The 12,747-nt window shown below is 37.7% G+C and overlaps 1 protein-coding gene and 1 long non-coding RNA gene across 2 annotated transcripts; one reads left to right on the forward strand and one right to left on the reverse strand.

The window, feature by feature from the left end:
* Positions 1–372: 372 nt before the first annotated feature.
* LOC105203667 (DNA polymerase alpha subunit B) lies at positions 373–12,622 on the reverse strand. Its single transcript, XM_011172546.3, has 6 exons — positions 12,161–12,622; positions 11,499–11,782; positions 2,655–2,758; positions 1,580–2,359; positions 1,094–1,306; positions 373–950 (listed from the first exon to the last, which is right to left on the reverse strand). The coding sequence occupies exons 1-6, from the start codon at positions 12,252–12,254 to the stop codon at positions 635–637; spliced, it is 1,791 nt and encodes a 596-aa protein (XP_011170848.1). The 5' UTR covers positions 12,255–12,622; the 3' UTR covers positions 373–634.
* Positions 2,299–2,763, forward strand: LOC113003470. The gene is made up of 2 exons (XR_003268501.2): positions 2,299–2,425; positions 2,698–2,763. It is a non-coding gene; the product is annotated as an uncharacterized LOC113003470 (long non-coding RNA).
* Positions 12,623–12,747: the final 125 nt, after the last annotated feature.

A 12,747-nucleotide genomic window follows, 5' to 3' on the forward strand; every position in this document is an offset into this window, starting at 1 on the left:
CCCAAGACGCTGTCTTCGGGAATTCTTTAACAATAATGCTTGAAACTATTCAACTTGGATATTAATATTTAAATCAGACTTTACCAAACTATTTCTATCAATATTAATGGAAACAAGGCAAAGGAAAAATTGGCTGCATTCAACAGAAAAAAACAACTTTGTAAAATTATTGTAAGATCCTTTAATACGACCGACTTATACATTTAATCCGGCAAGAAATGAGGACAAAAATCAATCATGTTAAAGAATTTTAATAACAGTAAAGTGCTGCTTTTTTTGCTAAATGTAGCCATTAAATACGGTCTTTCAGTAATTCGTGTAAAAAAATTCAAAAATTCGATGACTAAAGCTGTGTAACTTTTTGTATTTTTCAAATTGCGGATTTTATTAAGTATCATATAATCTAATAAAACTAAATTAAACTAAAGAAAATTAAATTAAATTAAATAAAACTAAATATAATCTTAGTTCTTAATTTTATAGTTTTTTTTATTTTTAGAAATGTAATTGTTTCTTAAAAACGTACGAGCTAGATACTGTTATATAAAAACTTTTACATATTCATTTAATACCTTTCTTTGGATGATATTTAAATCCGATATTCGTCCGACTTAGTTATTAACACTTAAAGCTATCAGACTTTGACGATCTCGCATGAGATATTATTAGGACTCCATACATTGCTGACGTTCGATTTCACACTCAACCTGGCGTAAGTATTTTTGTGCATGCGTTCCGGATTCAGAACCATGCATTCGTTGATCGTTTTGCAAAAACATCGCATGTCAGATGGTAAAATCAACAAATGCGGTTGTTGGTTGAAAAACGTGTGCTGCTCCCACAACTCCCTGTCCACATTCAGATCCTCGTCTGGAGGATACACTGGATAGAAAGAACCTTGGGAAAGCACGTGGTTAGCCAAACGACGAAGTCTATCACCTGACACGTTGCTGAAAACATTTGTTTTCTTCTTTTAAAAAAACTTATATTTTTATAGATAAAACATGTAACAATACATGTATATTATTAGATTATCAAATGAAAAAATAAGTCAACTCTTTCGATATCATTACTCTGTAAGAGGCATACTTACGATATTTCTTCTCTCCCAATATGTTTGACGACGTCGACCGACGTGATCCCAATCTTCAAACTTTCAACATCCAATATGCAAGGATCTGGCATCACCTTTAAGTTTGAATAATTAAGTAACTTCCGATCTTTAATTGTATATGCATGGGTTGGATATACGGGTTCGTTTTGTGCGTCGCGGTTAGAAACTACCACAACAACTTGTGTTCTGTTCCTGTAATATTATTTGTCTGATTAATGTCCAGTTTCATTAATGATTAACTAAACTTAGTTTGATACAGATAAAGATTAATTTTAATCCCGATTTAACTTATTCTTTACTTTTTTTTAAATTAAAAAAAAATTGCATCAAGATCAAAATTAATCTGCATTGGTGGAAGTAAATATTAGAAGTAAAATTAATCTATCTGTATCAAATTATATAATCATGAAAAAAATTTTTTTCAGGCGCTTATACATAAAAAATTTAATACGCTGTTTATATTACCGCGTCATCTTCATTATTTTCGTGAGAATCGTTTCGTATTGTTCCCGATACGTGTCGTTACTGGTATTGTTCTGTATATCGGGATGCGTGTATTCGAGAAGTGGTCCAATAAGTATCAAGAGTTGCGGTTCATCCGATGCAACTTTCTCCATCAAATCCCACAATGGTTGATAGTTCATATTGTTGAATGCAGTGAACGGACCAGCCGCCACGAAGATGTTGATTCTCGATTTGATCATCGGTATTGATGGATACGGTGCATACGATGTCGTGAATAGCTCCTTTACGTATAACACGTCGCCTACTGGATTGATGGCTTCAACCGCAACGATCTGACCAGAAAACACTGAGTACTGTTCCACATCGCGGAAGTCTAGCGCGATCGAGGGAGCCGACCAGGCGCCTTTCTGCCTTGTGCTACCTTCCAGTATCACCGTGTTCGCGACTCCCTTGTTTGTACTGATGCGACCAAATGTCCGAAAGTTCGTCTGACTCACACTCCGTACGTTTTTCACGTAACGCAGCTCGCTGGTCGTCGTTATTTTACGCCAAGTGTCGAACAGTTTGCTGCCTAAAGTTTGGCACACGAACGTGAGACTTTGTCCCTCCGTCGAAAGTTTCTCGTACATGTATCTTGCGTCACTAGATATGTGAGTTTGTTCACTAGCCTTTGTAACTTCGACATCGTAATCGCCTGTCCTCTTCCAAGACGTGACGATTTCACCAAAAGAGAATAAGATCTTCTCCTTGTTCGTTGTATTAAGCTGACTTGGAACGCTTCTACAAACGGTAGAATGTTTGGTCGATGCGCATTTACAAAAAATAGCCTAAAAAATCTTTATTGCCGTATGTATTAGTCGTAATATTTTATTTTACATGTTAATTTTATGATTATTAGTTTCAAATTCTTAAAAAAAATTATAACAATTTCAAACGTATATGCATGATCTATAAACATGTTAATATCTCTTCAGTCAATCATTATTCAATTATCTAAAATATTATCAAAGATTTAATCTCAAAGCTGAGATTTTTAAAAGTGTACGGACTCAAACTGTTAAAAAAATCTACTTACGAATTCTCGACGTGAATGGTTGATGAAAACGCATTTTCCACAGCTCTTGCTTCACTAGCCTGTGCATCCGTGTTGATTTCTACCTCAAGACTGATCTTCGAACGCTACGGAAAAAAAAAGAAAACAGCCGCATTAACTATCATCCTCTGATCGCAGGAACGAACACACGTCGACCGATGGTATTATGTGATTGACGTGAACGTATACAAACGCGGAACCTTTAATTAAAGAGTTTATCTTGAAACCGCCTTATATCCTTTCGTATCTTTTCAAAAGTCAAAATTACGACGCAACATATAATTCATGTAAAAAAAAAAAATATATATCGATTTAAGATAGCTCAGAAGCATTAAACCCTTTAATTATTTATATGAAATCGCATAATTCTACAAATTTTTTAAATAAAAGAATAAAATTTGGAAAATACAAAATAAAATCACCACAGCAAAGAATTTATCTTTTATTATTTAATATCTAAATACGAACTTAGCAAACTTACATCTAATGTACGATTTTTAAACTTGTTTTAGATAATCTATAACTTAACTCAAAGTTCAAAATATAGGTAACAGAATCCATTTATAATTTTATACCAAATGTATATTGATACGTTCACATTTTAATTTATTTATTTAAAATGTTTCTTTAAATGTTTTTGTATTACAAGTCACAAATAAAAATATGAATGAAACACGTGTTATAGAACTTTCAGAAAATTCAGCCTGAGATCTCAATGTTAATCTATTAAAATAATATCTGTACTACATCTCTATTTACATTTCATGTAAGTTTATATGCATATCCACAAATTTATCACAAGTTTATGAGCATTACATTTATTCAAAATATATTATATATATATACATATATAGAATCCTAGTAAGTTAAATACTTCAAGAATATCAAGTTCAAGTAAAAATTTGATTTGTTCATTACTCTAACTTATTTTCAATAAAATTTTATATTTTTCGAAAGAGTATAAGTCTTAAGAAGTTTTTCTCCACAATTCATGACGAGTATACTTTATAAATTATTATCAAGAAAATATTTTTTTGTTAAAGATAAGTTACATTGAAAAAATTGAGTAATCGCTTTTCTGAGAAGTAAAATTATTTTTCTGTGTGTTGCATATTTTTTCATTTACATGCTTTTCCTTCAATTTCTGATAAAGGCGTCATAGCAGCAGATTTCATCATACTTTTTTTATACTGTAATTCTAATTCTGTATTCTGTAAATTACCATCGTTATTACACAGAAAAAAGATTTCATTGGAATTAGTATTTCTACTAATTAGACTGAGAGAGAGAGAGAGAGAGAGAGAGAGAGAAAGAGAGAGATGGTATGTTGAGAAAGATATACTTGTACAAAATATTATTTGAATAAAATATTTTATTCAAACAATATCCATTATTTTACAAAAATAACACTATTATTATCTATTTATTAATTTGAGTCGTATCTATTGATTCAAATTTTGATTTATTTGGACCATTCCAAATAAATGTGTTCGGATACAATAAAATTTATTCAGTTCGAAGAAATCATTTTCTCTGTGTACACGCAACAAACGACTATTATTAAAATAATTACTGTTATTAACGTCAGGGGTACTCGGTTCTTCAACTCTAGTTTTTACTCCTTACGTACAACATTCTTCGTACACACATATACGAGTACTACATAGGTGTGATCTCACGGCGGAACCGACGAGACTTTCTGACGTTGATCTGACGTGAGAGCACATTTGTCTTGTGAAATACATTGATGATGATGATAATAATATAGATATAAGCTAGTAATACAAATAAAAACGATATATCTAGATGATACACGTGCGTACATGCATTCCGAAACGCTTCCGATACCGAGACAGACTGCCGTAGACGAGTATGTATCTAGTCACGAAATAATAAGGACGCACGTGCACCACATCCACACTCGTCCATGGAATTACTCTCTCTTCCTTTGCGTCTCCTACCGCAATTTTATCATTCGCTTCGAGCGTTACGCCGCTGAAATAAACGATAATCCCGTCGATCGGACGGACCGTCCGCTCGTCGACGGGGAGGATCTCCGTCGGTCCATTTAAATCAGTTGTTCACGGAGAAGGGAAATCATGTCCAGTGTGCGGAAAGCAGTTCGGGGAACCCTCTCGACGATCTTGATGGCTGTGAAGCTCGAACGTGCTTAATGAGTGTGGATCTAGTCACAACTTTATCGACCGTGCACTAGACCGCCACTCATTCGGCAAATTCGAAAAAAAAAAGGGGAATCCCCGCGTGTATCTCTTTCCTGCATTTCTTCCGGAGGACGGGGCTGCGGGGGAAAGAGGGCTGGAGCAAAGACTCATCTCGGCTCGTCGTGCGCAAATACGAAGAAGAAACGGCAAACTACGCTGCTCGTCGGTTGTACAGAGGTTAACTACGATTAACCTGGCCGCTCTTAACGTCCGTCCTGTATTACGCATCGTTTCAATCAAGTTCAGAGTCCCGACGATGGTCCCGGCTCGTCCGCGTCCGACGCCATCCGATCTCGCCGTACGCTCGCTCGCACGTGACACGTTCCCTCTCGCTCTATCCTTCCTCACACACTCACTTTCTCTTTCTTCCTCTCCTTTTTTCGGATGCATGGATCTGTTCTTTGTAGCTGCGCGCTACGTTGAATCTTCCGCAATCCAAATAAAACAGGTATCTAATTGGACGCCGGAGAGAAAGAGAAGACGAAGAGCACGAAAGACACACAAAGGAACGAATCTCGGACGAAGGTCTGTACCGGAAAGAACTTTTGAGAAGAAGACGAGTTTTTCCGACGGGGATTTTTCCGCTTTGATGAAATCCAGTGAATCCGAGTTGCTACCTGCATTATTTTTAGAGAAAAACAAATTTAAAGTACGTTTTCAAATAACAAATATTTTTGCGCGCATTTCTATCGTTACATGCATGTCTTCATATTATTACATTATCGCATTTAAAAAATATAAAAAATATAAAAAATAAAAAATGGTAATACAATCCAAACAGCGTTCGTCCAAACATTTCTATCTCAAATTCGCAGGCTCCAGGCCGAAAAAAGATAACTGGAACTCTGAATAGAAATGAGAAGAAGCATACCCCGCGTGTAAGAAAAAAAAGAAAAAAAGAAAAAAAAAACTCCGAGAAACGAAGTCGAACGTGCAAGACAAAATTATACTTCGCTTTCTTTTCGAGAGAGAACCGGTCTTCAAAACCCGAATACGTCTACCTTGACTTCTGTTTGTCCGATTTAACTTGTATCGAGTCCACAATACCAACCGCCAACGGAACATACATTGTTATAACGCTCAAGTGTCTCGGCTAATATTGACGGACAAATTAGTAAACAGACATTTGAAAGTCAATACAGAAGATTATCAAGGCAATTTCGATGCGAGTAAATTTCACAAGTATCCGTACTTCTTACATGCAAAAGCAACGATAAATTATTTGAACCTTGAGCGATTTAAAATATGCTAACATGTAGTCGTCGAAAAATGGAGGTCTACTCCGTGTATACATAATAATTTTACTGTGAACTTTGTACAGTTGGCCTCATAATTCCCAACTCACTTTCGTCGATAAATGGGTACATTTACTTCTGAGATTTTGTAGTATATGCATACATTTGTTTCCGAGATTCTGAGAGTATACACTGAGAGTGCATAGTGTCTGAGTGTGTAAAAGGTTTTGAATATAAATCGTTATACCGAAAAAAGAATTGTTAACTTGAATAAAATTTTCAACTTGATTAAATTTTTTCAAGTATTTATGTAATTAAGTCAAATATATAAATTAAAGTTTAAGTATTTTATGTATTTTAATTAAATACATAAATATGTGAACTGAAAAAAAAAAAAAATTTAATCCAATTGAAAAATCTAATCAATTGAACTTTCATTCTCTCAGTGTAGAAGCTTCATTTTTATAGTTATTATTGCTAGTGTGTTATAGTAATATCATCATGTTTATTCTACCAACTATGAAAAAATTTTACTACAAATTAACTTTAAATAATATAGTAAAAGATTAAGATATTGTAAAAATAAAATACACACTTCTATATAATAAATGCAATTACAATTATAGAGAATACAATTATTTTTTTTTAATGCTTATTGTTTACTTCGTAATAATTATAATTAACATGAACAATTATAAATATATAGTTGGCACCCAAATTTGCTATAAATTGTAGTTCAATTATGGTAACTGCATTCGTTTTTCTTCTCCATGTATGCTTAAAAACGTATTTATCGATAAAAATAAGTTCAGAATCTGGACCTCGATATTAACAAAATCTTTCAATCATTTGAAATCGCGTAAACTAATCGCCTATTACATTTACATTAAGGGGAAAAAAAACTGCAAAAAAAATTGATCGAACAATTCGTAAAACTCAGATTCAAGATACTCGACGAACAAATCCGTAGAAACTACTTACGAAGAGAGGATACCACAAACGTTCTAATGTCCATTAAAGACACACCATCATCATCTTCTCTCTTCTTCATCTCTCCTCATCTCACTCCGATACTCTCTCCCCGATGTCCCGATTATCCTTCACGTCTCACGATCTGTCGCTTTCCAACGAATCGTGCTGGCCGAGACCAAGACTGTTCCGCCGGTCGGGCGAGCACAATCCATTCGAACATCCGCGAAATATCGATCCATTCCTCTCTCGCCACGAAGGCGACCGGGGACGAAAGAAACGCGCGCGCGACAGGCCGAAAGCCGTGCGGGCGAGGGAAGAGATTGGAACAGTTGTTGTTCAATTGTGCTTAATTGATGGACAGACACCAACGAGCGGGCAGGCGGGCGCTTGCTCTCTCTCTCTCTCTCTTTCTCTCTCGCGCGCGCGCGAGAATCCCGTCCGTCGGTCGAACGCGATATCGCTAGGCGCGAGTTATTCGCGTTGCTTATCGGCGGGAACGTGCGTCTTTCGACGATTCCACGGCGGCCGTACAAGGAGAAAGTTCACGATGAGCGAACCGGGTGCCGACAAAAGACGCCGGTGAAAGGTCCGCTGGGAAAACTCCGACCCTTTGACGGTCGCGAAGCGCTGTCGAAAATGTCGCAGAGGAAAAATCGAGAGGAAGACCTGACCCGAGAAACTCGTTTTTCCTTTCTTTCTTCGAGAAATTCAGAGTTTTTACAGCCTAAAACCAAGAGGAACAAAAGAATATTTGTACAGTAACAAGAAATACTTTTTATGTAAGATAGGAATGTATTGTTTCTTTCATAATTTTTTAAAATTAACTTTTAAGTAAATTTAAATCTTAACGTAGCTTTTCATTGAATTACTTTCTTGTTCATATATTTTAATTAAATTTTATAAAAAAAAATTTATATTTAAACAAATACTTTAATTTACTAAACTTTGGGAAATTGTACAATACCGACATTAAGGAATTCGCATCGAAAAAATTCCGATTCAAATTTTACGACGAATATTGGAAATATTACGTTTCCATTTATTGTCTACAATATGGAACAATAAACACATTGGACAAGTTCAAACCGGCTAAGTCTGTTCGCAAACAATTGAACACGATCAGTTGGACACGAAGGTAAGAGCCAATCACGTTTGATCCGCTCGGCGAGCGGGCCTAACCGCTACCACCGGCTTGAAGTTGCCTATTAATTCGTGAACTCTAATGGCGGCAAAATTTAAATCCTCCACTCCGCTCCTCTTCGTCGACGCAGACTGTATCGGACAATTAAAAAGAATTTTCCACTCTCGCGCAGCAAAAACTCTTCAATTATCCGACACGATCTCTCCTTCGAGTTCAATCTCACAAAATCGAATAAAATGGAAAAATCGCGAGATTCGTTCCATGCTCTTTGTACTCTTCGATCTCTCTTTATTTCTACCTTCCAATTACATACCTGCTTCTTTTATAGCGTGGAAAACGAACTTCGATCTAGAGCAGCTGTAGGAAGCTTTCAGCCTTTTGTTCTAACAATAATCTTCTGAACTGTGACAATAAAGTTTGCTCCGGAGCTCCAAACCTTGGACTCCGCCAGAGCGCTCGTTTACAACTCACGGCGGTGTCGGAAGCGCTCTTCCGTTACAAGAAATACATCACAGTTCAGAACTTACAGCAGAAAAAAAGGACAAAAGTAACGCCGCGCGTATCGCAGATCGGAGCTTCGAACGCAGCTCGCTCCTCAGCAAAGAACAGACTTACGAAGTAACGCCGCCGCCGCCCTCTCTGTCTCTTTTTCTTTCTCTCTCGTCTTTCGCAGTCGACGCAACAGGTTGCAGCGGCGCGAATCAACAGGCTTCGCCGAAGCCAACGGTCGTCGCACTCGCGTCCGCGCGACGCGGCGCCTTCTCTCGCGAGTGCGCACGCGCGCACGACGACGTACGCGCGCGCTCGCTCGCCCGCTACCACAAGAACGAACCGATCGACCTGATCGATCCTCCCGCGATCCTGCCGTTTCCACGGAGAAGACGTTCCTCCGCCGGACGCGGGAAAGACCGCAGGCGTGTATTAACGTATCGATGCGCGATCGGTAGAGTCACGATCGTCACTCGAGCCTCGCTCGAGCAGAGACCGAACCATCATGGCCGCCGTTGTCGAACCGCTTCTCCCATGTCCCTCTCGCACACGTAACCGCGATCGTCGACGCTAACAGCGCGGCCTGCTCGGAGGCCGACCTTGGCCGGGTTGTTCCGCGTGACCGAGGACCAATTCCTGCGCGAGAACGCGACGACGTATGGAACGTAGATCTCACTCGCGAGGACGCGCTTGTCAGACGCCGATGGCGGCGTCGCGTTGCCGACGCCATCGGGATGCCGAACCGCGCGCGCGGGGCACCGCCGCTACACCGATACCGGGTTACGTGCGACGCGATCGCGAGGCGCGCGTGTACCGAACAGGCCGAGTCGTCGTCATCGAGCGGTGAAACGCGAGATCGCGAATCGCAATGAGGAAAATGCGAATGATCCATCGACACCGACGAGGCACGCGTAAATGCGAGAGCGCGAGCAACGAGCCTCACGACGACGCACCGGAGTCCTTGAAAACTGAAATCGTGCCCTTCGAAAGAGATCCGTTCGACTCGCAGAGAAGACAGGGAAGGGAGAAGGAGGAAGAACCTTTCCCCTCCTACCTTCTCGTGTCGCTGGAACAGCGCACTCTTCGTCCTCGTTCCGCCAATGGAAACGAGTTGCCCCCTTCCCCGCCCCAACAAGGGGATCCTTCGCGAAGAGAATCAAAGTGGAAGGGGGGAGAGGAGGAGGGAGATCTACCTGGGTGATTTTTCTGGCGGGAATTACGGTGCCATGACGCGAGATCCTGCAACAATGCTGCTGCTGCTTGCTTCCTCTTTTCTCCTACGTCTCCTATTACGATACCTACGCCCGAGAGTTTCGAAAATCACGAGTTCTCGAGCCTTCGATCCAACGGAAAAAGAAACAGCGTGCGAAATTATTGTGAACGAAATGTGCATTTGTAAACATGAAAACGGTCGGTACGTCGAGAATCATCACAGTGAACAATGAAAGGCACAATGTTATCTGAATGGCGTAAATTATTCAGGTACCTGACGGTACCTATCAAGACAATGCCATTGCTTCAACAAAAAGCATGAAATCCCTTCAGACAAAAGAAAGGAATTCTTTGAAATTTTTTGAAGATTTTCAAAAGAAAATAAGACTGATAGCAGATATTTTGTTACACTTTGGATTGATTTATGATTTGTTATTAAAATGTTTTAATGAAACAATTTTTTTCCATTTACCTAAAATTCTTTCCTTAGCTCTCACTTTCTTTTTCTAAAATATTCTCTGATAGGTATTTCAGAATTTACTGAAACAATTTATCCTGCCAGCATTGTCTACTGTTGTCACAAATTATAATATTAAAAGAATATTAAATGGGATCGATTTATCAAGAATAGGAGAAATTATTAACAAAAACAAATCGCTATACTATCTACTTACAATTATTGACAAAAATAAATCACTCTATACTAAGCAATCTATACTATTATATTTATTGCTGGGTCAAGATTGAAAAGTGGATCTGCCAAAATGTATTTTTGCCACATATTTTTGGCAAAGGAGAATAAATGAAAAAAAAATTTTTAAATAAGAGTCCAAATTAACCTTTAAAAGACAAGTAGGTAGATTTTTTTCAATCTTACAGCTTTTCTTTAAGATTTATTATACTTTATTGTATTCCTTGCCTCAAAACATAACATTATCTCAGAGCCACTATAGTGGTTTCCCATCGTTTAAAGGTTTCAAGCAACAAGGAATATATTATTTAAATACATAAAATTTGATAAGCATATTTGTTATTTGAAGCAAAGATGAAAACAAATAATTATTCTGTACTGAACTCTGTCATTTACAGTAGAACATTCAGGGAAAAGGCTTGTCATCATTTTATTTTTTAATACTTTAACTTTTAATATGCAATAGTGTATTTTATTAATATTAAGCCTTTAATTTGATACATTATTTGTATTAAAACTTCTTCACATTAAGAACAAAAAAATGATCAAAATTTATCATCCTTTTTTGCCAAAAATATGTATACATTTTTGACAAAAGAGGATAAGTTTGAATCATTCTTTTTGTTAACATAAAATTCCAATATGTACAAATTATTAAAAAGATTCTTTCTCTCTCTTCTCTCTCTCTCTGTTTCTAATCCTTAGCTCTAGTCAGATCATAGTGATCAATATATTTCTATGGCATGTGCTTTTTATTCCTATTACTAAGATATATGGAATCTACGGTTTAAAAACCTGTTTTGAACAGCTTAATTTAGAGAGATTCTCTTAGCAAGACACTCAGTCAAAGAATAGAAAACTCACCTTCAACGATGGTCCAGTTTCAGCGCAGCCATAGATGCTGAGTACATCGTCTGGAATTGTGACTGAGAATGCATCTTCACATTTGTATTGCTTTTCCATTGTATCTCGTTCTCGTTTTGTCTTCTCCACAGCTGTGTAATTCACCATCAATACCTTTTGCTCCATCTCGTTCAAGTTGCCAATGGTAGGGTTGATATCCAAGTTACTATCGACGCAAAAATTGACCCACAATTCCATAAGCAATTCCATGTCCAGGTCCACATAACTCTCACAAAGTTCAACACCTACATCATACAATACTTGATTATAGGAAATCATAAGAACTCCAATAAAGTACATCGTCTGCTTCTCGAATATAGAAAACATTCTTGAATGTCTCTGACCCACAAAATTCTCAGATAATGCAAAGAGCAAGCCTTTTAATTCATCGATAGATCAATCGCAAGATATAAACTTCGCTTTGTAAAAGTTGCATTTGTGCATAAAACAATTGATCAATCGATGAATTACAGAACTCGCCTAAATGTAAAGGAGACCTAACGTTAGAACTATAATTTTACGTTTAACAAAGTCTAAATCGAGATTGAGCTGACGAGGACAGAGGCAAAATGCGCGGGAAAACTTTCGACGTCGTAACTAGAAAATCTCAAAAGAGCACTTACATTTATCGAGGACGGCATTATTTTCGACGTTGTAGCCCAGATCTTTGAACAATTTTCGAAAAGACCCTTTCGTCGAAGAATCCTCGCTACCCATCTTTGCACGTGCTCGTACCGAACAAGTTTTCTGATCACGCTCCTTTAGTTCAATTCAATCCGCTTGATTCTCGTCTCCTTCCGTATTTCACAATAGGAGATGGAACGAAGAGCACTTAACAGCAATAAAAATTTGAAATACAAAGTCCAACCTTTTCGCCTGATTCTTGCCGCCAAATGCCGCCAAAACCGATGAAGGTGATGATGCACGACAAAAAACACGCAGACGACACAGGCACACGACTCCATGCATGCGGCAAAAGCGTGAAACGCGATGTGTGTTCTGTATGACAATCGCCAACGACGATGCAGTTTCTGCGCATGCGCATCATGGGCGAACCAGTAGCGTATTTGCTGCGACGACTTAAAAAAATGCTACAAAAATTTACATAAAATACTGACTTTTTTAACTTTTGTATTTTTTGTCTAAATATATATATTTAACTATTAAAATTAACGAATGTTCCAATTCTAGCATTTTGACATAGAATTTT

Source organism: Solenopsis invicta, chromosome 16, assembly GCF_016802725.1.
Source record: "Solenopsis invicta isolate M01_SB chromosome 16, UNIL_Sinv_3.0, whole genome shotgun sequence".
In the NCBI taxonomy this organism is placed as follows: Eukaryota; Metazoa; Arthropoda; class Insecta; order Hymenoptera; family Formicidae; genus Solenopsis; species Solenopsis invicta.

What these genes read in the sequence shown, in the direction of transcription:
- LOC105203667 (XM_011172546.3), bottom strand. Translation starts at nt 12,254, where the DNA reads ATGGGTAGCGAGGATTCTTCGACGAAAGGGTCTTTTCGAAAATTGTTC. An exon ending in TAATGCCGTCCTCGATAAAT is followed by an intron (nt 11,783 to 12,160) that starts GTAAGTGCTCTT and finishes TGTATGATGTAG; the next exon opens with GTGTTGAACTTTGTGAGAGT. An exon ending in ATTGGGAGAGAAGAAATATC is followed by an intron (nt 951 to 1,093) that starts GTAAGTATGCCT and finishes AAATGTTTTCAG; the next exon opens with CAACGTGTCAGGTGATAGAC.